The 24,979-nt window shown below is 43.1% G+C and overlaps 3 protein-coding genes across 10 annotated transcripts in view; 1 reads left to right on the plus strand and 2 right to left on the minus strand.

The window, feature by feature from the left end:
• Positions 1-54: 54 nt before the first annotated feature.
• On the minus strand, positions 55-7,834 carry serac1 (serine active site containing 1). Of its 3 annotated transcripts, none has more exons than XM_029002892.1 (18): positions 7,663-7,834; positions 7,032-7,122; positions 6,869-6,905; positions 5,782-5,924; positions 4,822-4,911; positions 4,708-4,728; positions 4,426-4,557; positions 4,005-4,126; positions 3,806-3,934; positions 3,586-3,699; positions 3,344-3,506; positions 3,105-3,255; positions 2,071-2,206; positions 1,885-1,985; positions 1,631-1,728; positions 1,297-1,479; positions 1,066-1,209; positions 55-702 (listed from the first exon to the last, which is right to left on the minus strand). In XM_029002892.1, exons 2-18 carry the CDS (start codon positions 7,120-7,122, stop codon positions 569-571), a joined length of 1,989 nt encoding a protein of 662 aa, XP_028858725.1. In that variant the 5' UTR covers positions 7,663-7,834; the 3' UTR covers positions 55-568. The 3 variants fall into 3 exon arrangements, with proteins under 3 accessions (XP_028858725.1, XP_028858726.1, XP_028858727.1); XM_029002893.1 differs by having other exon boundaries at positions 7,746-7,803; XM_029002894.1 differs by lacking the exon at positions 4,708-4,728.
• A 193-nt stretch (positions 7,835-8,027) lies between these two features.
• Positions 8,028-10,242, minus strand: myct1a (myc target 1a). Its single transcript, XM_028953358.1, has 3 exons — positions 10,116-10,242; positions 9,935-9,997; positions 8,028-8,830 (listed from the first exon to the last, which is right to left on the minus strand). The coding sequence occupies exons 2-3, from the start codon at positions 9,987-9,989 to the stop codon at positions 8,262-8,264; spliced, it is 624 nt and encodes a 207-aa protein (XP_028809191.1). The 5' UTR covers positions 9,990-9,997; positions 10,116-10,242; the 3' UTR covers positions 8,028-8,261.
• A 3,351-nt stretch (positions 10,243-13,593) lies between these two features.
• syne1a (spectrin repeat containing, nuclear envelope 1a) overlaps positions 13,594-24,979 on the plus strand; it is a 119,477-nt gene continuing 108,091 nt past the window's right edge. For all 6 annotated transcript variants that reach the window (XM_028953075.1, XM_028953077.1, XM_028953078.1 and 3 more), the window contains exon 1: positions 13,594-13,886. In XM_028953075.1, coding sequence (XP_028808908.1) covers positions 13,820-13,886 — 67 coding nt within the window. In that variant the 5' untranslated portion in view covers positions 13,594-13,819. The remainder of the gene's footprint in view (positions 13,887-24,979) is intronic.

The raw sequence follows: 24,979 nt of genomic DNA on the forward strand, positions 1-24,979 counted from the left end.
TTCCTAATTAGACATGTGTCATCCACATTCAACGATTAAATATGCAAAAAAAAAAAAAAGTTATTCGGCTACTTTATTTAAGTTGTTGGCAGTGAGCATCCATCGACTGCACACGTCAGTAGAAGTAAAACATATCTTTATACAGACAATACTGTTGAAACACAAACACCACCCCATTCTAAACAACAATACATTGATGTGCACCTGAGGTAGGGGGTCGAACAAGGCGTTCAATGGTTAAAGTAGCATAAATAAAACCAGCAAGTGCTTCTAATTTTAGGCAAGTGGCATGGTGGGAAACTGCAAGTAAACATCTGGGACACAGTGGTTTGAAGAGGTCAGATTTGATGAGAAAGCAAGACAAAAACATTGTTTAATACTGTAAACAGTTATATGTGGGAGAAAAAACTATTAAATAAAGGTAAATCCCTGTCCAGTAGTCATGTAGTAGACATTACACGGTAATAAGGAAGGGGTGATATTATTAGCTAGCACCATAGTTAAATTACAGATACATTTAAAAAATAGAAATGTTTATGTGGCACCATCTCAAAGTGGCTGCTCTGGGTTAATGTGCAAAGCCTCTCAGAGCCTCCTGGATGAACTGCAAACTGCGCTTGTACAAAAACGAGTCCTTCTTCTCTGGTTTGCAGATGTTGAGGTGGTCCATATCCACTTGGATGAGGTCCCCAATGCCAAGATCTACAGAAGACATATTAAATGGGTGGAAAGAGTAGTTAAACAGGAGTATAGAGACAGATATGCCCTGGGTCAAGTGTCTTGCTCAGGGACACAATTGGAGTAGGTGGGGTTTGAATCTGTGACATGGTGGTTGCCTGGTTCACATGCAGTTGTAAAAGAAAAGAAATTTACAGCATTTATCAGACGCCATTATCCAGAGCGACTTACAATCAGTAGTTACAGGGACAGTCCCCCTGGAGCAACTTAAGGTTAAGTGTCTTGCTCAGGGACACAATGGTAGTAGGTGGGATTTGAACCTGGGTCTTCTGGTTCAGTTGTCTAACCCACTAGGCCACCCCCTTTAAACCTGTAAAAAAACCTCACCTGCTGACTGTGCTGGAACAACCAGTATTTTGATCATAGGCCCAACAGTTGTGGGAAGAGTTTCCACAAAGCTGAGGACTTTAAAGTCTCTGTCTTTGGCAATGTTCAGGAAGTTCTCATTCAGGTCCCGTAGGGCGGGTGAATCTGTTGTGAATAAAACGTACATAAAATACAATGTATAGCAAAACAGCTCAGGTGAAGAATGATGCATCTCATGAAGTCTTAAATCACCTCTGCAGAGTTCTCTGACTTCTATGGACGGAAAGAGGAGGTATCTGACACTGACTGAGTACTCAGCCATGAAGGTACCACGGTGGGGGACACTGTAAAACACAACGCCTTTGGTGTTCTTTAGCAGAGACTTCAGATCTGGATCCTCTGATGCATCTGCCAGCATCCTTTTCACCAACAGTCCTGACAAAGGCATTCACATTTCTTTGTGAAGTTTAATAAAAAAAAAGATCATTCAGAGTGAGAAACTGTTGTCTTATAAAAGAGCTGAACTAGTGAAAACAGTCGATTAACAGATGGGCAAACATTATGTGTGAAAAGTTGACTCACTAACCTCCCATGCTGTGTGCAACCCAGACAACTGGCCTGTCCCCAACTCCAGCTGTTTTCAGTTTCGCCAGCAACTCACGACTCCTGTATGCCAAGGACTTCCTGTAGAACACAAAAAGGGCTGAGCTGGGCTGTAACTGCGCTTAACAAAACCGTAACAACTTTCTGAGCAAACACACAAGCACACATTTGAAAAAGGTACTGTAATATAGATTTATGTGTGTGTGTGTGTGTGTGTGTGTGTGTCTAAGAACTGACCTCTGGTTTTCAGCTGGACACTTGGCTCTCCAGTCACTCAAATGAGTATCATATTCAACAGACAGAACTCGGATATAGGGACAATCGGCGGCCAACCATGTCTGAGTAGATAAAGAACAGAGGATCAATGGGAAAAGGTGTAGAAGGACATCACATAAACCCAGCCACAGACAGAGGCCTGTATACCTTGGGCCAGCATTCGGTATAATCCTCCCGTGCCGCGGATGGTTTGTCATCTTCGGATAAATCTTTCTGCCTCCATGTTTTAAAAGCAGCTCCCAGGAGTCCGTGGACAAAAAGCACATCTGCTTTGATTGGCTGGCTGGGGCGGCATTTCACAAAACAGGAGGAAGGACACCACCAACTCTTATTAGAAGAGTGTTTAAAATAGGGAGGTCAATCAATAAAAAATGAACTGTAACGTGGAGGTGTTTAGGGGCAGGGGTGGCCTAGTGGTTAAGGAAGCGGCCCCACAATCAGGGGTGCCACTGAGCAAAGCACCGCCCCCACACACTGCTCCCCGGGCGCCTGTCATGGCTGCCCACTGCTCACCAAGGGTGATGGTTAAATGCAGAGGACACATTTCGTTGTGTCACTATGTGCTGTGTATCACAATGCCAATCACTTCACTTTCACGTTCAATGGTGCCATGGTGAATCATGCACAATTGAATTGTGGGTCTGTCACTTTACAAGCATGGAGCATGGACCATTTCCACAATTTATACGGCTATGTTGTTGCAGACACCTACATGTGAGTGTGCAGCCAATAAAACTTGCCATTCATCTATTTTAACACATCTGCTATTTACTATGAATTGTAAAGGTGAATGTGTTCTGACAGTCCATATTAAAAAAAACATTAAAAACCAGAATGTGAAGAGATAACAGATTTGACATTACATCCAAGACATCAACCTTCTGTGTTGCAAAGACATTTTTGCAAGTGAGCATGCTAAGCAGCTAGCAGTGGCTGCACTGTCTTGTAATTCCACTCTGCACCTGAACAACCCTAATGAGAAACCAGAAATGTCGTAATTACGAGTTCTAAGCAGATGAATGGTGGAACAATGAGCATAAAATGAACGTAGTCATGCTTATTTTCTCACAACGAATGAACATGCTTTGCAGTACCTTGTATAGCAAACCAAGCATTAGGCACAAAAAAAAAAGTTGTCAATTTTTCTGTCATGGCACTGACACAAATGCACAGGTCTGTACCTTGTGCGACACTGTGGGTGTAAGACGTAGACTCCATCCTGGTACTTCTCCTGCACGACATCCCGGTCTAAATTTGTCAAGGCTCGTGCAGCATGTGATGCCTGCATTATGTGGGGCGACTGCATCATCTCAGCCAAAACTGACACCCAACCTACCAGAGGGAAACATCAGATGCAGCAGCTATAGGCTGGCCCGGGCTGTGCTGAATCAAGTCGGCACAGCACTTGGATTATGGTCACCTGACTGCACTATGGCTGCATGATTATTCTCGTTGAGTGCCAGGTTTCCAATGACGCGAACAATGTTCCTCTGAATCTTCATGGAATTCTTGCGAAGCTGGTAGACCCTCTGCAGGAGCTGCAGGCCGCCATTTGCCACTATGTAATCACAGTGACTTGGGACCTGGACAGAGGGTTAAAAAAATGCAATACATATAAAACATATGTACACACTTAGGACCATATGAAGAAGGTGACCTCACCCTGGAGTGCTGCACCAGGGCTTGCAGGCAGAATGACTCTACTTTCTCCGATGGGATGGAGGTCAGACTTTGGGCGTAAGGCAACCCATTCCCCCCAAAACACCACAGACCCCCCTGTTATTAAACCAGAAAAACATGATGAAGAGAAGACTGATGAGGAAAAGGTACATGTTGTAAACAAGTGTCAACAGATTAGGGTCTGGAGTGTGTTGTGTCCTACCCTCTGTGCGGCTAGTGATTGGCTGCTCTCTCTCAAGGCAAGGGAGGTGAAGTACTGAACACACTGGTCCACCTCCGACTGGGGCAGAGACGCAAGAAGGTGGCGAAGCTCATCTTCTACAGATATGCCCTGCAACAAGACAAAATAAAATAAGAGAGACACACACACACCTTCACAGACACGTGGCCATAATACCCACATCCTCTAGCTCAGGCAGGGCTGGTGGGGACAGGAAGAAGCGCAGGTCCACTTGAGGGGTTCGCGCCAGACCCACCACTGTGCGCTGGTCTACAGCCTGAGCTGCTGTCCGAAACTGATAATCTGTCATACAAAAAAAAAAAGCCAAACATATCTAAATACACCAAATTCTATATGATTTCTAATGCTGGAATCATGGGTCACTTCATTTTCATTATTATCGTTCATATGTTAAGTTGGAATTGATGTATTCCAAGATATTAATATGTTTTAAGGATTTGCAGAAATACCAGGGAACTGATAAATGGACACATTTGTTGAGCATTCTAGCCACGTTTGTAAATACGTAGGGGACTCTGCGTTCCTCTGCCATGTTCCTTCTCACAGTCTCCTTATAACATAAGGGGGTGGCAGACGCCTACCATGCCAGTGCAGGTTGTGCGCCAGTTCCTGGACGGCCCGCAGCCTCACGGCCTGATTGGGTGAGCGGGTTCTCTTTAGCAGCACCCATAGTGCACATTCATGGGGATCTGCGTCCACATGACTTAAATGCTCTGAGGTAAGAAAACAGAACACCGAAACATGACCACAGACGTTGTTGGACACACGCATGCACAGAGAAACCGATTTCACAGTCTAAAAAGGTTTTAGCTCTACTCATGTCTTCCAAGCTTCTAGAACTATTGTATTTTTTGGCTGCAGACCTGAACTCCTCAGGTGCGTGGCTATAAAATCCAAACAAACAAAACACATAAATGACTGGTTTCTAAACATAATCCAGTATATAAAATGTGCTACATGCGCATGTTAAATCTCACCATCAAGTGGCTGAAGCAGAACTCGCGAGGAAATTTCCAGAAATCTTCTCGCTGCTTTGTGCAGCTCTTTCCTGGCCTTATAAGTCAGACCTAAACAAGAGAAGATGTGAGTTATTCTTCTGTCAACTTAAACACGTGGACTAGTGCCAGTTTACAAATTCTATGTATTTCTTTCAACAGCAGCAGTGAACAGTATATATTATCAGTAGAAAATTATTAGAGGCAATGCATTAATGCAAACACATCATATTAAATGTATGGCCACTAAAAAAAAAGAAAAAAAAGAAGCTCGAACATCAATTTCCGGACAGGGTGGCATATGCTTCCTCAATGAACGTCAATGTGAAAGCACACCGCATCCTTGACCGGTGGAAGTGAGAGCAGCGAACACAACCCTGAACTGCACAGAGCAGCCAGGAAAGAGGGAGAGGAAAAGCGACATGATCTGCAACCTGGACGCCATGCGCAGGCCAATGGGATCTCATACGGCATTTCCCGCTATGATGCATGGCGCGCTGGAGTGAGACCTTGTACACACAGATGGCCAGATGCACTGAAGTGCAGGGTATTCAAAGAGCATCCACCATCGCCCCATTTATGAACTTTGGATTTTTTTTTATTTTTTATAAACCATGTAACGTTCTGCACTTTTTACCAGTGGGCTTCATCAACCCAGTGACTGATTCCTACATTCCTTACTGAATCCCAAATTTATTACTGTCCCTGTAACTACTGATTGTAAGTCGCTTTGGATAATGGCGGCTGATAAATGCTATAAAATTTGAATGTGAATGTAATTCCTGTGCTGTTAACTGGATTAATGATGCTAAGGACACTGATTTGATCATGTTATCATGTACATGTACAATAAATAAGCAACTAAGCCCCCTTAGAAATGGGGTACAGTCCCGTTACTCACTAGCATTTTTAACTTGGAAGAACGAAAAGCAGTGAAAGTACCAGCAGCAATGTTCTCCTGATCCCTGTAAGAAGAGGGGGTCAAGTAGATGTAGGATTTGTGCTTCTCCTGCAGAATGACCTGGGTGTCGATGGTGAGGGCTTTGTTCAAGGAGACCACCTCGTACGCGATGAAAACACAGCCCCTACAGACACAAAGAGCGCTTCACTGCACCAGGGTTCCAACAACATTTTGCACTGCATTTGAATCACACTCGACTATGAACCAGAAGACCACAAAGTCCCAGGATCACTGAGCAAGACACTTAACCCTGAGTGTCTCCAGGGGGGACAACTTATGTTTACATTAATGGCATTTATCAGGTGCCCTTATCCAAAGCGACTTACAATCAGTAGTTACAGGGAGTCATACCTGGAGACACTCAGGGTTAAGGGTCTTGCTCAAGACACAATGGTTGTAAGTGGGGTTTGAACCTGGGTCTTCTGGTTCATAGGTGAGTGTCTCACCCACTACCACCACTAGAACTCTAACTGTAAACACAATATTTTCCATGCCACACTGGTCTGTGTGATAATTCATATGTGAATTATGAGGACACAAGCTGTCCCTGTCCCTACTGACTGCTCTAAAATGAAAACCGAGCGGGTTTTCTGGGTTACAGCATCTTCTAAATTTGGACCAAAATGCTTGAACAACATACACCTTGCACACTTGCACTTTCACCTCCAATCTGCACTTTCACCTCCAATCACTCCGGACTCTTTTGCACAAAACCACTTTGCACATAATCACTTGCACAAAATGACTCTGCGCTTTTTAGGTCCTTACTGCTCTTTCTTTTATGGCTCTTTCTTCTTTCTTAAACATTGTAAAAACTGTAACTCATTTGCACACCTTCACCCTACCAGTTACACATATTTTATGTCAAAGACGTAAAAGTGTAATACTTGGTTATGTTTGCAATATTTGCATATTGGTTCACTGTTTACTTGCAACATTTGCAATACTGTGGTCTGTAGCAGTTGCAGAAAGCATTTCACTGCACATCATACCATGTATGACTGTGTATGTGACAAATAAAATTTGAATTTGAATTTACAGCCTGGCCAGCAAGACACAATCACTTACCCCAACACAATAGTCCCGGTCACTTTCGCAAACTTTCCTGGAAATCAAAGAGAGACACGAGAGCATCACAGGTTACGTCGTGCCTTCTGCAGAGCGAAACTTCGCTTTCACTGATGGCGCATGCAAGCGAAGACAGGGGTCCCGGGTCCATCTGAAAACTTACTCAAGCTGCTCCTCAGAAGCGCCCTCTTTACACCCGGGCTCGCTGTACTCAGCTTGCGGCAGCGGATCATGTGCCAGGCCGCAGCAGACATCTGGGAATGCCAAAAGTCGCACTGCAGGTCACAGTACTGACAGGCTTTGGTGTAAGAGTAAAGTGTCTAATGGTAACTTGTGGAATGTGGGGTGAATTATTTCATTTGTCCTACACCACTCTGATCACATTTTATGCATTCAGCATAAATCTATTCCTGCGATTAAACTGCCGCAAAACCACAGGAGCCTGTTACAATTTGTTCATGAGATGCAGGCATGGGACATCTTTAGACCAACGTGGATTAATGTTGTCGACTATAATTACCGATTACTACGAAATTACATAATAAATATCCCTGTAGCTCTGTATTTATTGGTGTAACTTTTTACAAAAGAGACAGTTCAGATGTGACACACTGGATTTTAGCAGATTGGATCCGATTAAAGATTAGAACGCAAATGACACATTTTGGACGTTTTGTTGGGGTTGTTGTTAAAAAGTTTTCGCCCAAATTAGCCGCGGCTAACAACATTGCTCCTCGTCGCCCGTGCTGGCAGCATAAAAACGACCAACGCGGCCGTGACTCCGCCGCAGTTACCTTCCTCTTAGGATACGGCTAAGCTACGACGCCTTTACTGACAGGGTTGGTTTTCTTAAAACGCGTAGCCTCCATTGACTCACTGCGCTATGCGGTACGAAATGACACGGAAATGCCCGATCCCACGCATCGCACGTCACGCTCTTGCCGTAATTCACATAGAACTACAACCGCGTTTTTTATACCGTAAATCGCCAAGTAGACGCGACCCCTAACATCCCAGATTAACCTACATTCGGGCGAAATTGCATTCTAATATAAGAACAGACGGGCTGTTCAGGGCTAAATGTCATGTCTAGAACACTACATAAAATTGAAATATTGAAAAACCCATGGCAAATCTGGATTTTCTGCTAAAAAAACAATTTAAATGCACGGTGCACAATTTATTCTGACATTAATTTACATAAAAACAGATTATTAAAACATGTTAAAAGAGCACAGGTCGCTCTGACATCATTTCATACATAAATGCCCATAAAAAATCATTATCTTCACGGCCTAATACCATAGTTTTGGTATTATTTAAAGTTATTATCTTTGGTCTTGATGGGAAAAGAAGGCCCTCTGGGTGTGGTGGCAGTGCAGCAGCTCCTGGCTCATGTACACGTCTCCTGGTAGGCCCGTATAACGCTCTCATATGCTGGAGGTGGCGTCTGTGTGACATGGAAGCCCCTCAGGTTGCTGTTACTCCAGAAAGACTCTGGTCTGGGTCGGGATCGGGGTGGGGTGACTGTGGGGCGGATTGTGATGGTTGAATCCGTACTGGCAGAGGTTGTAGGCAGGGTGGTCTGGCTCCCCTCCTCAGCATCTCGAGCGATCTGGCTGCACTGGATCAGAGGGTGAAAAGTGGAGGCCCGGAAGCTCGACTTGCGTCCCAGACTGTCTATCTGGTCCGGGGAGGACGAGGCCTGGCGGTGGATGCTGAAGGCCGCGCTGGCCAGGCTGTTGTTGCTGCGGCGGTCGAAGGCGCTGCTGCCGCTCCGGTTGAAGCCAGGGCGGGTGCGGGGAGAGGCTGAGCGAGTGGTGGAGCGGGATGACCGAGCTGGCAGGCGCGTGATATTGGCTGATGCCCTGCGGCGGGACAACCAGGTCATGACCACGTAGACCAGAGCTCCCAGGAACAGACCAACAATGATAGACAGGCAGAAAGCCAATATCAGGTCCTCTAAAAAAACACAGGGTAATTAAAATATTAATACTTAAAAAAAAACAAATGTTTTAAAATCTTTTTTCTAAAAGCAGAATAAGAGTAACTGCAGAAGTTACTATTCTAGGAAACGCAGCAATCTTCAAACTGTCATCGTGTAGCATACAGTGTCCATTCTTTTATTGATTATGAATATTTTAATACTTTACTACTTTAATACCATACTGATATGAGAAAAAGAGCCTTTTTGCATATTAATACAGAATTAGCTTTTGTATAACTTTGATAAAATACTTGATAAAATACACATAAATGGAGTTGTTCTATAGTTGTTCTAAGGACAACTTATGGTTACATTAATGGCATTTATCAGGCGCCCTTATTCAGAGCGACTTACAATCAGTAGTTACAGGGAGACACTCAGGGACACTCAGGGTTAAGTGTCTTGCTCAAGACACAATGGTAGTACGTGGGATTTGAACCTGGGTCTTCTGGTTCATAGGCGGGTGTCTCACCCTCTAGGCCACTACCACCCCTAGAACCGTAAACACAATATTTTCCATGCCACACTGGTCTGTGTGATAATTCATTATGTGAATTTTGAGGACACAAGCTTCCTGGACATTTATTATAAAGAATTTTCTGGTAATTTGAGTTGTATTTTATCATATTTTATAGTGTAATGCATTAAAATTAGATTGGTCGTCCCTGGAGTTTCCAACAATTGAAGCAAATTGTTAGCGTAACATTTAGTTTTAAACCCCATTGTTTTGCTACCCAGAGCTCTTTGAGGGGAAAGAAGGAAAAACAGATTCATCTGGAAAAGACATTTGGAATTTTTTTGGATGGAAACGGGAGGAAGAAAAAAAACGCAGATAGTCATCATCGTTTCTTTTTTTTTAGATATTTTAGTGACAGTTTTTGCCACGGCACTGCTAGATGTTGCTCTTTGGCCAGCAAACCGTGATTTTTTTCCCCCCTCAACAGTAATGCCTCAAGCATTAAACAGACAAACAAGCTTCAGCATAAACCCACAGGATTGTGTGTATGTGTGTGTCTACGTGCTTGTGTGTGCAAGAGAGAGAGAGACTAAATAAAAAGAGAAAAAAAAAATTATCTCACTTAAATCAAACGACTTCAGCAATTCCAGCACTGGATCGGTGTTGTTTTCAGCCATAGCTCGCCCTGTTCCAAGAAAGAGGGAGATGAAGTGGCATCAGTTCACATCCACACTTCTGGTCCCGGTCACTTTCCCCACCAAAAATAAAAAAATCTTGCCTCCCATTCTGAGTTTGTTCCTTACCTTTGCCGAATTCCTCACCGCTCGCTCCCTCCCTCGGTTGCAGCCTTCTCTTCCTTCCTTGCCGTCCCTCTCTCGGGCTGTGAGGCGGATCAGCCCTGCTCCACACAGGATCCCCTCCAAGGCCAGGCTCGCGGCTATGTTGTTTGTGGAGGGGGGGGCTTCGCTGTCACGTTTCCTGTCTTTCTGCTTAAAATTAGCAGTGGGCTGCTCTTATCTTGGCCGGACAGTGTTCCTGGGGCGGGGAGGAGGGGGAGCAGGGTGCGCAAAATCATTTCCTCTCACCATCGTTTTTCGCTCCTGTGCCCTAATTAGTGGTGCACAATGTTAACCTCCCCATAAAAATGACTTTTTTTCCATAAACCTCCACATTATTGACACCTGACATTCTTTTCCTACTTAATTTACAGCGACACAAGTGAAACCTTTCACAGAACTTTTGTGACTTTCAAAAGCTGGATAATAGATGCAGCTTACTTTAATTATTTAAAAAAAATGTAACACTGATATGCTGATGCCTTCTGGTCTATCACACCAGCCCTGTAACCTTTCCAGGGATCTGCTCCCCTTTCAGGTCTCTGGTGCCTATGTTATCCCAGCCCAGGTCGCATCCTGGTTCACAGTGGTCCAGTACAAACAGTTGGCCATGATAAGAACCCAGAAGCTCTGCAAAAAACACAGGACCTCTAGACGTCAAGCCGCATCCAAGACCCCTGTGAATTCTGCATGATATCAGTAACAGAGAAACAGTGTCGGTAAGATAAATGACATCTTGAGTAGCTGCAGGCTCCAGACGCACTGGAGGAGCAGAAATCATGACTGGAACTTCCTGTGATTGTTGCCCTGGGTGTTTCATATGCTGTGAGAATGAAGCTGACGTGAACTTTATCGAAGCATTACACAGTAATAATATGTATTACACAGTAATATGCAAACATTGGGATAGCAGCAATAGACCAATGCTCTCAAACATTCATTAAGTAATTTTTAATATAATAATATTGTACTATTGAATTCCTTTGAATTAATTGAATTTGAGACACCTTTAAACATAAAAACAAATTCATGTTCAAATCAATACATGGATATTTAATTAATAAATAAATACATAGCATATCTACATAACTACTAACACATAAAATGTTTATTGAAGGCACGTGTAAACCTTGTCTTGGTATAAATTTGCTCATTTTACGTCGAAGTGTATTCTCTTATCTAAACACCAGATGGCAATGTTGTAAAGAGTTAGTTTAACAGGGCAAGGTTTTAAGTAGCAGTTTATTATTTTAAAAAACTATTGCATGTGGAAATAAATAACAAACTATAGGAATAAATTAATACACGGATTTAAATTTGATTCAATGTAAAATTTGGCGCAATAGTTCTTGCTAGCGACTCGTTGTTGGTGAGCTATATGTACACTTAATATCTATTATTATACTATATATATGATAAAAATACGATATTTAACTTGCTTCAGTAAATAAATAGGCTCAATAAAATTTTGATTTATAAGTGTTGCACAGTCCCAATACATACTTTCGAACATACGGCCATACGGTCAAGGTCAACACACGGTGTTCGCGTTTTTTAATCTCCATCTGGCAACAATGACACTTTTTTTTTTTTTTTTAATCAGCACTGTAACAAACCGCATCTTATTTTCTCTGGTTTCTTCACTGTAGGATTTATATTTATATATATTTATATATAATGGGTCCCGTAGCTCGGCCATGTAGATAATAATTTATTGACTGCATTGCAGAAAAGCGCTGACTGGGACGGGCGCGATTAAAGCGCGGGAAATACACGCACCGCGCACACCGGGCTTCATGCGCCGGCGAGATAAGGGAAGGACGCGTCGGTTTTATTCAAGGAACAACCCCGCAGCGCCTTCCATCCAGCATCCCTCCACGCCTCGGCGCTTCTCTCCCGTGGTCCTCACGCAGAGGTCACCGCGGAGCGTCGCCGCAGCGAACGGCCTGAGTCAGCGGAGCAATTTTTTATCTCCTCAGTTAGAATTCGCGCTCTCCTGAATAACGTATGCGGTTTTTTTTGCGAGGGTAAGTGTAATTTGTTACGTGTAACAAAATACAGTACAGGCCAAACGTTTGGACACACCCTCTCATTCGACGTTTTCTTAATTTTCATGACCATTTGCGTTGGTAGATTGGACCTGAACCCAGTCGAGATGGTTTGGGGTGAGCTGGACCGCAGAGTGAAGGTAAAGGGGCCAACAAGTGCTAAACACCTCTGGGAACTCCTTCAAGACTGTTGGAGAACCATTTCAGGTGACGACCTCTTGAAGCTCATCGAGAGAATGCCAAGAGTGTGCAAAGCAGTAATCAGAGCAAAGAAACTAGAATATAAAACATGTTTTCACTTATTTCACCTTTTTTTGTTAAGTACATAACTCCACATGTGTTTATTCATAGTTTTGATGCCTTCAGTGAGAATCTACCAACGTAAATGGTCAAGAGTATAAAGAAAACACATCGAATGAGAAGCTGTGTCCAAGCTCTTGGCCTGTACTGTATGTCCCACAACACCTACAAAAAAGGGGGTAATACCTGTTTTCTAATAAGTTCATTATTAGAAATGCACTGCAATGCACTGTAATGCATTGAACACTGGCTAAACTTAAAAATTTCGAAATAATCTGTCACACATAATATTTTAGCATTGTAAATAAACCAACCAAACCTGCTGTAACCTGGTTTATTTGCATTACACCAATGCTAAAATACTCGGTGTGACAGATTACTTAAATCTTTTTTTAAGTTCAGCCAGTGAGCATTATCGATCATCTTTTATTTCTTAAGGCAATAGCATTTGGCCCCCAGAAAGGTACACAGACACTGTAAAAAGTGAACACTGACTAATATTTAGCCGGTGTTCACTTTTTTCAGTGTAGGCACTTTAAGACACTTTTGAGAGTACATTCTAGATGCATTCTTAATGCAACTTGGTAAGAAAATGTACAGGTATTAGTCAAATATGGAAATCTATGTACATTTGTATCAATGATTTACATTTACATTTACAGCATTTACCAGACGCCCTTATCCAGAGCGACTTACAATCAGTAGTTACAGGGACAGTCCCCCTGGAGCAACTTAGGGTTAAGTGTCTTGCTCAGGGACACAATGGTAGTAAGTGGGATTCGAACCCGGGTCTTCTGGTTCATAGGCAAGTGTGTTACCCACTAGGCTACTACCACCCTAAATTTCCTTGTCACCTTATATCAATGGTGAAATAAATATTTCATACCCTGTTGTTTATGCATATATATTTGCCGGTTCAGTGCGTTACTGTCTATGTTGTTTCAGAGTTGGGATGAATTTAATTTCTCATTCAGAACACACGCCATACTGTGGCAGTGCAGGATATGTAACAAGCGCTGTCATTGGCCAGGAGCTGGTGAGGGTTCGGCGAGAGCTTCTCCTCGATTGGTTGTAATCCGTCAGCATCTAACGGATGAGAGAGGAAGGGAAGGAGGGGGCGAGAGGAAGAGATGGACAGAGATTCTGTCGTCTTCAGCCCGAGGAAGCCTGTGACTTTCAGAAGACACCTGGAACATTCAGAAATGCAGTGCAACCGAGGATGCCACACGATGAAGAGGCTCCAGAGCCGACGCTGAGCCCAGACCTACTTAAGCCCCGGATGAGTGCAGAGCATCAGCGCCAGGCTGACCTCAGATCAGGAGCATGGCATCATCTCTGTACTATGGATGTACGCAGAAGGATATAGCCAATGAGGGGCAGCGCTTGCAGGGTAGGTGCTTATTCAAGTCGTTCTGAAAAGGTGACCTAGATGGCAGTCATAGGATGACACAGCAAATCTGTGATGCACATTTCACTGCAATATATACACCGCAGTATATATATATATATATATACGCACAGTTATTTTCATATAGCATTACATGTACATGCTGTACACTCAGCATTATCTGTGAAATAGCACTGTGGGTAAGCTGGTGCATTATCTATCTGGAGCTGCGCAGTGACAGCAGGTCAGATGCCCTTCAGAAATGGCTGGTGGTCCCCGAGAGTTATGTGTGCAGAAGTTATGTCACGAAATAAAAGCAATCGGACCAGCTGAACCCGAGACGTTGGTGCTAAATGGCAGGAGACTGTGAGACTTGAGGAAGGACGTCACGGATGGAGGCTGGGAGAGAGTGGAAGGGAGGGAGAGGATTGAGGCACCGTGGAGGACAACTAATCTGTTAAATAGCTGACAGCGTTCGGATAAACGCTCCCTCTTGTCTATCAGAGGGCCGCGACATGTTCCCTGCAGCAGATGAGTCTTTTAATGACTGGACGCTGGTGCGTACATGTGCTGGTAGGGAAAAATGCATACGCTCCCTTATAGACTCACACACACTTTTGTTGGTTCCATGAATTTAATGAGCCTAAGCATGTTTACATTTACAGTATTGTCCAAATTGGCATAATTGTTTTTTTTTTTTTTTTTTGCACCAAACCCCTGGAAAAGAAAGCGATATCGATGATCAAAAGAGAGAAAACCCCAGGAACCTGTCATTCCTTACGTCAGGGGGGATCAGAGAGAGAAGGAGCATAAGGGGGACATTATGAATATTTTAAGACACTGATTTGTCTGTGTGTTTTCATGGTGAGTCTAATTTTATATTTACCAGCAATTAAAAAGATGCTGTTCAGACGAGGGGGCCATTAAATGCAGCCATCGTTCAACATCGTCACACGGTGCCTAAACATATCTGCTTATGCAGGTACAGGTTTTTTTTTTGGTGCATGTGGCTTGGTTTTTGTTATTCCCAGCATCTGACTGAAATTCCTTAAATTCTTCTGTAGTTATCGCAGTTTAAAAAAAAAATCATCAGCAGACAGGCATTTTATTGTGTCTCATCTGCTACAGGGATGGACCTGACAGCCAACAAAGGCAGCCATTGTTGCAAGCAGACTCTGCAAACAAGGAGGCACTTATAATTGTAACGTGATTGTCACAACAGCACCGCGGGTACTTCTTAAAATAGACATATAGGAGATTTTTCTTTTTAGATGTTGCTGCAAAGAAAATGTCCTTCTTTCTCAACGGCAGCTATAAGTTTTTATATTCATTTGAACATATGATAAGGAATTGTGTGGATGTACGAAAAAAATTGGATTCTCTTCTGGAGGCCTCCCTCTTCATTTAGTTGAATGTTTTGGTTGGATTATAGGCACATGATGCATTCTTTATAACTGGCAAATGCGTCCATATTGAGTCTGTAGTAATAAATATGTCGGCATTTTTAATTGCTTCGCTTTGTTTGATAACCGTGATTGGTCAGCTGTCCCTCTCCTTTGTCCCGGGGGGTCTGAAATGAAAGGCCTTTCCATCATCATGGAGAGTTTGCGATCGACATGGATATGCGGTTTGATATGATAATGACCATAGCAAATGAAAGGCTTTCTTTTAGAGACACCTGTGCCCCTGAAATATGTACGTATGTGTGCTCCACTCCCTGTTGGATGGTTCAGACTTATTTGGTAAATTCGGGGGTCTGATGTGCTAATGTGATGCATTCCCAGTCAAGTATCGAATGCATTTGCATACAATGCAGTTCAATACAATCACAAAACATTTTCAGCCATGATGGTCTTATCAGAATAACGCCGATTCTGCAATACTCGTTATATTGTAGGATAGTTGTGTTCAATACAAATATGAAATCTGTGCAACAAAAAGGAACAGCAGTCTAGTCAGGTAAGACACAGGTTCAAACCCAATTTATACCATATGTCCCTGTAACTGGACATAGTTCATCAAAGGGTGAATGTAAACTAACAAGAAAAAGTGTTCGGCTTCTTTCATTCCTTTGGCACGAATGAGTGGCAACACTTTGTCCTAGTTTTTAGGGTACCTCACACCTCACTTAAAAAAAAAAAAAGAGGGGAAAAAGCAGCAATTAGCGGTGCCATATGGCATAAAATGGCCAGTCTACTTTGTAGGTCTTCCAGGCTGAACTCATCCATATGCTGAGGAATTTGAGCATTTATTGTTTCTCATTACTCGAAAAAAGATATGTATATGTGTGTCCCTGCATTCCAGAGGGTGCTATGAAGATACAGTCATGGTATTTTCACATGGGGAATTTCTCACTCAGGGTGAAGGGTATCTCGCAGTTACCTTCTGATGATAACAATAACATTGTGCAATATTTATTACATCATGCAAAGTCTTGGCAAAAGGTAATTATTATAGAGGTGATTATGATTAATTCATATTAGATGAACCACTGACTGTGCTCCCCACAGGTATGTTTGTATCTTGCTTCAATTTCAGTTAAGAAACCCTCTGTGTCACAGGTTTAATAACTGGGGATCATAATTTCCCTCTAGAAATGAATTCAAATTAACAAAGACATTTTGTTATCTGCTGTACATCCTATTGTTTTAGCTCTGAGACTCAGTTCACATTCATAAGCAGTGTTGCCAGATACATGCTGCAGCCCACATGCAAAAATCAGCCAAACTCTCTGATAAATAATTAATTGCAGTGATTACTCAACATATTCGAATAAGAATTTAGTTCATCAGTATCTACTTTCAACAAGCTACCAAACTGAAAGCCTCCCAATCTGGCAACAATGAAAATACCAATTGACTTGGACCTAAAAAATGTGTTTGTCTGAATGGAGGGGAATCTGGGTGTGAAGCTGAATTTAAGGAGGTCACGCAGTCTTCGGGAGAACCTCATTGCATCAGATCCCTGGCACGCTGCCCTGATAGAGGGCTCTTGTTTGGCTCCCTGCCATTATGCCAGCATAAAATCATCTGCCAGGGATGGCAGGGGCCTGTCCATCCCCTGACCAGAACAGACGGTCACCTTGACCTTCCCTGAATTTGCTGCCATTCCCAAAATGGCACTCCGGTGCAAAAGGTAATGCATGCTAGTGGCCGCTACTGAGCCAAAACGGTACCAGTGTAACCAGCCACTTGAACCATCAAGTCGGCTTTTATTCCCTGTGCTCAGCGCTAACAATGGAGACTTTGTGATCTGAAGTGGTTGGCTCTTTAATGCATCACCAGTGTGATGTTAAATTAAGTAGGCTACTTAAGTAGACTAAATTAACACATTGGAGTTTTTTCTTCACCTTAATGATGTGAAAAATTACGTTTGCAAATAAACAGTTGCAAAATTTTAGTCCTTTTTGTGAAAATTCCGCTGTGTTCATAATGGACAAATTGTATTTCAGTAGCAAATCTGAAAGTATTGCACAATGCATTTTATCTGCATTGTGCAATGCACTTTGCATAGTAAACTGTGCACTGATCAGTGGCTGGTAGCAATTCAGAGGACTTGACACAATCTGTTTTGTCGTAGTGAAAGTGCGTGCAGCCTCATGACTATTATTATATCTTTTGGGATGCAAATGAAAATATGTAGTATTCAGTCCATTACCAGTCACATGTCCACAGACATGAAAGCTCTTTGCTTTGTTAGACAGGGTGTCGGCTGCTGAAGCCCACAGTGTTTCGTGAGTGACTTTGCATGATGGTGTGACTTGTCTCACTGTTAAAGCTTGCACAGCTCGATTCCTGTCTCTATTCAAGTGCCAGTCAGGGTGGCATATCAGTGAACGAAAAATCCCAATGGGGGTCCCACCCAAACAATGTCGACTGGATGGGCGTTGTGATAATAGCTCAGGCCACAGTAATGGTGCGGTTGTGGAGCTGTCAATCAAATCACTTTATTCATTTAGGTGTGACCTTTCCATGGGGCAACCCCAGTGTCCCAGCGCAATACAGGAATCGCATGTTGTTAAATAGGAACATACAATTTATGTTACTGCTATTGTCAAATGATACATGTAACGAAATGTGACATTGTGTGTATACAATGTAAATATTAGCTACGTTTACAAGTTCTGTAAAATAAAGATTTTTCAAATCATGCTTTGATTCTGAAAAGCAGTTTTGCAAAGACCAGCATAACATTTACAATTTATACCTTGATTCCTAGTTGATATAGTTTTTTTTTTTACAATTCAGCTTGCCCCTGGAAATCATTTGTTTAGATGAGCATTTGGAATTTAACTAAAAAGCAAACTTGCCTAATAAATAAACAAGTAAATAAAGCCTCTGTTGGTTTTCATTTTCCTGCTAACAGATGCCAAAATGAAAATGGCTGAACGTCCAATATCGGGATCAGAAAAGTCTTTTAGACTTTTGTTGGTGCCAGGAGCTCCGTCATGTGCAGTCACCTCCTGACTGATTGTGAGATTTTCTTTTTTATTTTAATTGCCATGCCACAGCTCCATCAAGAGATCGTTAGTACTTCATTGTTAATAAGAGTTAATTTAAAAGGGACCTCCCTTGCTTATCATGCTGAAACAGATTTTCATGGGGCTTTATAGCCTGTGGTATTGGAACTGACATCCATAGGCTGTGGAATGGCTGGTGTGTCATTAGTTGACCTTGTAGTTTAGATCAAAAGAGTGTGTGCTTGGATGAACTCTGACCTGGCCCCAGGCTCGACGTTGCTCCTCTGCGTCCACGCATCTCTGGGATGCCGGCGCTGATGTATAGATCCCACAGCGCTTTGATCCTACTCTATTTGATCTCAAGATGGGATATACATCCTACTGCCCATGACACCCAAGGCCTTATAGATTTTAATTGAAGGACTTATTTAGTTCCTTCTTAATGAGAACCATTTCATTTAACATATGACCCAAGGTAAACTCATCAAGCTTTCCTTTTTTATGTGTATTTGGTGAAAACAACAAAATGGTAGACTTTCAACTGGAGAACAGGAATGATTTAGTGACGCCTACTGTACAATATATTTTGATAAATTATTAATGACTTGGTTGGAATGATGCCTCATCTTTATTTTATCAATCCATGAGGAAACCCATGATTTTTCATAAGCCAGGGGATATGCATCAACCAATATACTGATATCAGTTAAGAACTTTTGACTCTTTCAGTAGGAGGTGCTGAAAATTCATATTACAGTGGTTTCAGTCCATCCAGGAAAGCACTCACAGCGCATCACTTTTCCCACATTTATGTTACAGCCTTATTCAATAACTGATTAATTTATTTTTACCCTCAGAATTTTACACACAACACCCCATAATGAAAACATGAAAAATGTTTACTTGAGGCACATGTATATAAGTATTTAAAGTCTTTGCCATGAAGCTCAAAATTTAGCTCAGGTGCCTCCTGTTTCCCCTGATAATGCTTGAGATGTTTCTGCAGCTTATTCATCCACCAGTGGAAAATACAGTTGAGCAGACATTACTAGGAAAGGCACATACCTGTCTATATAAGGTCCCACAGTTGACAGTTCATGTCAGAACACAAACCAAGCATGAAGTCAAAAGAATTGTCTATAGACCAGGTACATTTACATTACATTTACAGCATTTATCAGACGCCCTTATCCAGAGCGACTTACAATCAGTATTACAGGGACAGTCTCCCTGGAGCAATTTAGGGTTAAGTGTCTTTCTCAGGGACACAAGTGGGATTCGAACCCGGGTCTTCTGGTTCATAGGCGAGTGTGTTACCCACTAGGCTACTACCACCCTGTACAAATGTGGGGAAGGGTATAAACACATTCTGCTGCTTTTAAGGTCCCAATGAGCACAGTGATCCATCATGCATAAGAGAAATAAGTTCAAAACCACCAGGACACTTCTCAGACCTGACCGGCCATCTAAACTGAGCGATCAAGAGAGAAGGGTCTTAGTTAGTGAGGTGGCCAAGAACCTGGTGGTCACTCTGTCAGAGCTCCAGAGGTCCTCTATAGACAGCAATCCTCCAACCAGACCAGGTAGAGTAGCCAGATGGAAGCCACTTCTTAGTAAAATACTCTTGGCATTGAGTTTGCCAAAAGGCACCCGAAGGATTCTCAGACTGTGAGAAACAAGAGTCTCTGGTCTGACGAAGCAAAATTTAACTCTTTGGTGTGAATACCAGGTGTCACAAGGAAACCAGGCATCACTCATCACCAGGCCAAAACCATACCTACACTGATGCGTGGTGGTGGCAGAATCATACTGTGGGGATGTTTCTCAGCTGCAGAAATTGAGAGACTTGTCAGGATAGAGGGAAAGATGACTGCAGCAATGTACAGAAACATCCTGGATGAAAACCTGCTCCAGAGTGCTCTTGAACTCAGACTGGGGCTACGATTCAGCTTTCAGATGGACAATGGCCCTAAACACACAGCCAAGATATCAAAGGAGTGGCTTCAGGACAACTCTATGAATGCCTTTGAGTGTCCCAGCCAGAGACCAGACTAGAATCTGGAGAGATCTTAACATGGCTGCAGTCACAACCATGGTGGCATGATGAGGCAGGTGAACGGAGAAAATGAGGAAGAAGGACGCATTCACACGACGTCACACGACACTGGGGTTTAATTTGTGAAGAACATTACAGGGGAGATATCCGAATACTTGGTGAACATGTAACATAACAAAGACCAGAACAGAAACAAACAGTATATTTATACAATAAGATACAGGTGAAAATGTGTCTTACACAGGACTAACGTGAAACTCCGGTCCGAATCCCGGAACGGAGCAACCCCTTCCGGACTGGATCATGACAGATGCATTGTGAATACTTTTGCACTGTATATCAATTGCTGATGACAATGAAGTGTTTGCCCCGAAGCCTCTTCACAATTTCCAGATTATTGGCTGAAATGCAAATTCATCTTTTGCCCGAATGCTACAACTGGGAAAGGACGTAACATAATAGGATGGTGACTAAAAGTGGTCACGAATGGGATTGTTGGAGTAACCATCCATGGCAGAACGCTTCTTCTTGTCACAAGGAAATCAGTAAAATTACACAGAACTCTGTACAGAGGTGTTAACCTTCACTGGTGTGTTTTGGATTTCTTTTATTTCCTCATTGGACTTGTTGGTTGTATTTGCACGGGCCTTTGCAGCCGATTAGCTTCTGATTGACTCGTTGCTGGTCTTCCAAGCATTGCAATTGTCATCGGACAATATACTCCAATCTTGGGTCCTACTTTTGTTCAATCTGTTCATCTGAAACATCTGCGCAAGGCCACCTGACACCGCGAACATGCCACAACCGGCAGCAGGCCAGCGAAGGCACGTGCAGAGCTTTTGATTTGCTGAGATGTCAGAATCATGTGCTCATTGTTTGCTCTGAATGCAGCTCAATTACAGTCTGTGAGGAAAACCTAATTAGTTTAATTGAGATAATTAGATTTCTTCAAGGAAACTGTGAATTGGGAAGAATTTTCCATGCAACATGGAAGAGGCTGCTTAAATGTTAAATGCTACATGTTTCTGCCTTTATATTCTTTGTTTTACTTTTCTAAATTTGTGTCTGGTTTGACAACAAAGTCTGAGGATGATTTGGTGGTTTGATGAAAGTCTATTCATGACCTGAAGGTCTGTTATTGTGAGAGGAATAATAATCATCTTGCCTTGAATTGGTCCATTCCTTACAACAGTTTACAGGCTGTTAAATGGTTTACTTATAATATTTCCATTTTATATAAAAAATATATTATATATTTCCTATGTGATCTGCAGCAAAGGTCCCCTTGTATGGTCTGGAGTTGCCTACAAGCATCTTTGTTTCTGCACTGGTATTTTAAGCCACTAGGTTCCTTCTGTTGTGTTGAAATCTCTGCTACATACACCCACAGTGTGGCCTTTGCAAGGGGGATCAGTGTGTGGATATTAGTCAGTACTTGATCTGGCTGCTAAAATTCACAAAATGACCCTCTACCTACAGCAGAGCGGCATTCTGGAAACAGCTGTATGCCACATCTGCTTGATGAAGGGGAACCGTATTCCTAAAAAGAAGTTAACATTTGGGTAATTATGCTTTTTTTGTCCCCCTCCCCCCTAAAAAACGTATTCAGTCTGTCTTATTATCAATTCAGTGTAATTAGGTATGCTAATATGGATTCATTTGGAGCTGCTCTTTGTGGATGATGTGTTACATTTGTAAGATCCCCCGCTTCGGCGGAAGTCTGTAAGGGTGGGGCGGGGTTTGGGGGTGCAGAAGGGTGTATAAGTGCTCTTCAGTTCCGGACCTCTGATAGATGCCACCGTGTGACATAATAGCCACATGCATTAAGGCGGTGTATAAATATATCCGGCACTTGTGCATGGCTGTAACAGCATTTGCAGGAATTAAATGCCGTTTTTGGTGTGTTTGATGGGGGGGGGTCGCGTCCAAGTATGACCATCCCTCCCTCTCGCTCTCTCCCAGCACCTGTTTGTTCCTGCCAGGCATTCATTAGCACTGATATATAGTGAAGTCATTATGGGATACTGAGGAGCAGATAGGGATCAGGGATGCTCAAATGGAAAGCTGTGTCCTTAGGGAACTCATAAAGGTAAAATGGATCTGCTGCCCCTCTTCTAGTGCTGTGTGCTAAAGATGTAAAAATTCATTTGTGATTAGGCAACCGCGTTGAAATACTAAAATGTCTGTTTTAATTTTATTATTCAATAATTTCCTAGTTTTTATTTACCATTAGGTGTCACTGTGTTGCTTTTCAGTGAAGGACTCCACATCCTGACGTACATCTCATTAGCACCGCGAATGATTGCACAAAACACATAATGTAGTCAAGTGTGCCTAAAGAGGCAGGTTTTCACTGTTCTCCTGTCCTTCAGTCTTAAGGCTTGATTTTCTACTTTGCTGTGAAGATCAAAACATTATTTTAAATGATTATTTTCAAGAAAATGCCAGAAATGAAAGGAACGGTAGAATTGTATTATCCATGCTGTCAGTGCTGATTGGTTCAGCACCATGGACAGTAGCGGCCCAGCCTTATACATTTACTTCTTGCACGATTCCTGTTTTTTTGTTCCATGAATTTGAAAAAATGATCTCGGATTTAGAGTAAAGAGTGGTTTACCCACTTTTATATTCTACTCAGTTTCAATTACTTCATATTGTTTTATTTAATATTGTAATATATGTTTCTAACATGCACACACACTCAAACACAGAGGCTGACAAGAATATAATCAAGATTTCATTTAATGGCTTCCACAGAGGAAACCAAATATAGGAGCCTGTGATTGGAAAAAGAGATATTACCAGCAGACAGATAGCTTATGAGAGGTGTCATTTGTTATTAATGACTTTCATCATTAAAAACCCCTTTTTCGGGAGCCTCTATAATAAAACAGAAAATCTGTGACATGATGAATGGGCTTTCTCATCTGTAGGACCTGATAGCCTGAATGGGGATTCAGTATTGGTTTCTAGGTTTAGGTCCAGACAACTGTAAATCCAAAAACCAGGCAGCTATGTCAGAAACAGGACCTCCGATAAAGCACATTAGCCAGAAGAGGGACAGACAGTGCAGGAATAAGACACGTCACTGATCATGAGGAAAAAAGACACGGGTATGTAGAGGAGAGAGCGAGAGAGAGAGAGGAGTTGCAGCTGATCTAAGGGAATTCCAGCACATCAGTTTAAGCTACAGCGGGCAGGATTTAGTGGTTGGGCACACACACACACACACACACGCCCCCTTAAATTCGCAGGACTGTAGTGACGTCACCCTTTCCCACAGAATCTGATTGGTGGGTCAAAGGGAGGGAAATGGATTTCTCCCGCAGCCAGAGGGAGACGCAGCAGCGAGAAAGAGAGAGAGAGGGTGAGAGAGAGAGAGAGAGAGAGAGAGAGAGAGAGAAAGTAGGAGAGCCGGTGCTACACACACACACACACACGCCCCTGTACACACACTGACGCACACTTGACACTCACAAGCCAGAGAGGTGTGAAGACGTGGAAGTGGAAAATTTGAGGGATGAAGAGGAAGGCATAAACCTTCATCCTTGCAGCAGGGAGCAACCGATCTTGGGGGTCTGCACCCTTGGGGGAGACTATATTCGACTTTGAGCCTCACCGGGTAGGTCCGTTCCCTGCGGTCAGATGAGCAGAAGGGCTACGGACGGGAAAAGCGAAGAGTAACTGATGGCTCGACGACGGGAGCGCGCTTCCGCCCTGAACTTGATGACGGGGTTCTTCCAGCACCTTCGCGGTAAGCATCTGCGGGGGACGGAAATAGATTGATGACGTGCGGATGCGGCGCGACGTGAGTTTCTGTGGCCGTGCAAGCGGTGTAATCGGTGTGGGGGGTGATGGGATGCGGCCGGCCGGCCGGGGGACATCTGTAGGACGTTGGGCTCGACGCGGCAGCAGAAGGTGCGGCTGCCGAAGCTCAGCGTTTCGCCGGCATTGCGGATCTAATGCCACAGTCGAGACCCCTGAGTGTGAGTGTGAGTGTGAGTGTGTTTGCGGGCAGGGGGGGTGTTTAGAGGATTTTTGGCTTGATTAATCCCAGTGGTTATTTTTGGAGATGGTTTAATCAGGAATTGGGGAGGAGTGTGTGTTTCTGAATATGTGTGTTTGCATGAATGTTTTCTGCTGTAAGTCACCCTGTCCCCTTCACACTGAGTCTACCACCATGCATACACACACACACACACACACTGCAGCAGGATTTCTGTTGCCTGGCCTTATCAATATTTGATCCCCTCTCCTCATAACCGCCTCAATCGGGACGATTAATTCACAAAAATTTGGATGTGGTGGGTAACGTGTGGGGCGTGTGACTGCAGACTGCATAATGCACTACGCAGACCCCCCCCCCATCACTGCACACACGCTCTTTCTCTCTCTCGCTCTCTCTCTCTCACTCGCTCGCACTGTCTGTCGACATTAGTGTGTGGCACAGTGACCGACTTCCACGTAATCCATCAGTCACTGGTTGTCGTTAGGGCTGCGTAAAATACCGTGTCAAACGTGATATCTCAGGGAAATTGCTGCTGCTGGAGTCAGAGTTCAAGGACATTTTGGGTGGGGGGG

Source organism: Denticeps clupeoides, chromosome 14 (assembly GCF_900700375.1).
Source record: "Denticeps clupeoides chromosome 14, fDenClu1.1, whole genome shotgun sequence".
NCBI lineage: Eukaryota > Metazoa > Chordata > Actinopteri > Clupeiformes > Denticipitidae > Denticeps > Denticeps clupeoides.

Bases quoted from the DNA above. Each gene is read 5' to 3' on its own strand.
- serac1 (XM_029002892.1), bottom strand. From the start codon at position 7,122: ATGTCTGCTGCGGCCTGGCACATGATCCGCTGCCGCAAGCTGAGTACA. The intron at 4,127-4,425 runs GTAGGCGTCTGC...TTTGTATGACAG, and splicing joins GCACAACCTGCACTGGCATG to ATTATCAGTTTCGGACAGCA. The intron at 1,986-2,070 runs GTATACAGGCCT...TTATCTACTCAG, and splicing joins ATACCGAATGCTGGCCCAAG to ACATGGTTGGCCGCCGATTG.
- myct1a (XM_028953358.1), bottom strand. From the start codon at position 9,989: ATGGCTGAAAACAACACCGATCCAGTGCTGGAATTGCTGAAGTCGTTT. The intron at 8,831-9,934 runs GTGAGATAATTT...GTGTTTTTTTAG, and splicing joins GCTGAAGTCGTTTGATTTAA to AGGACCTGATATTGGCTTTC.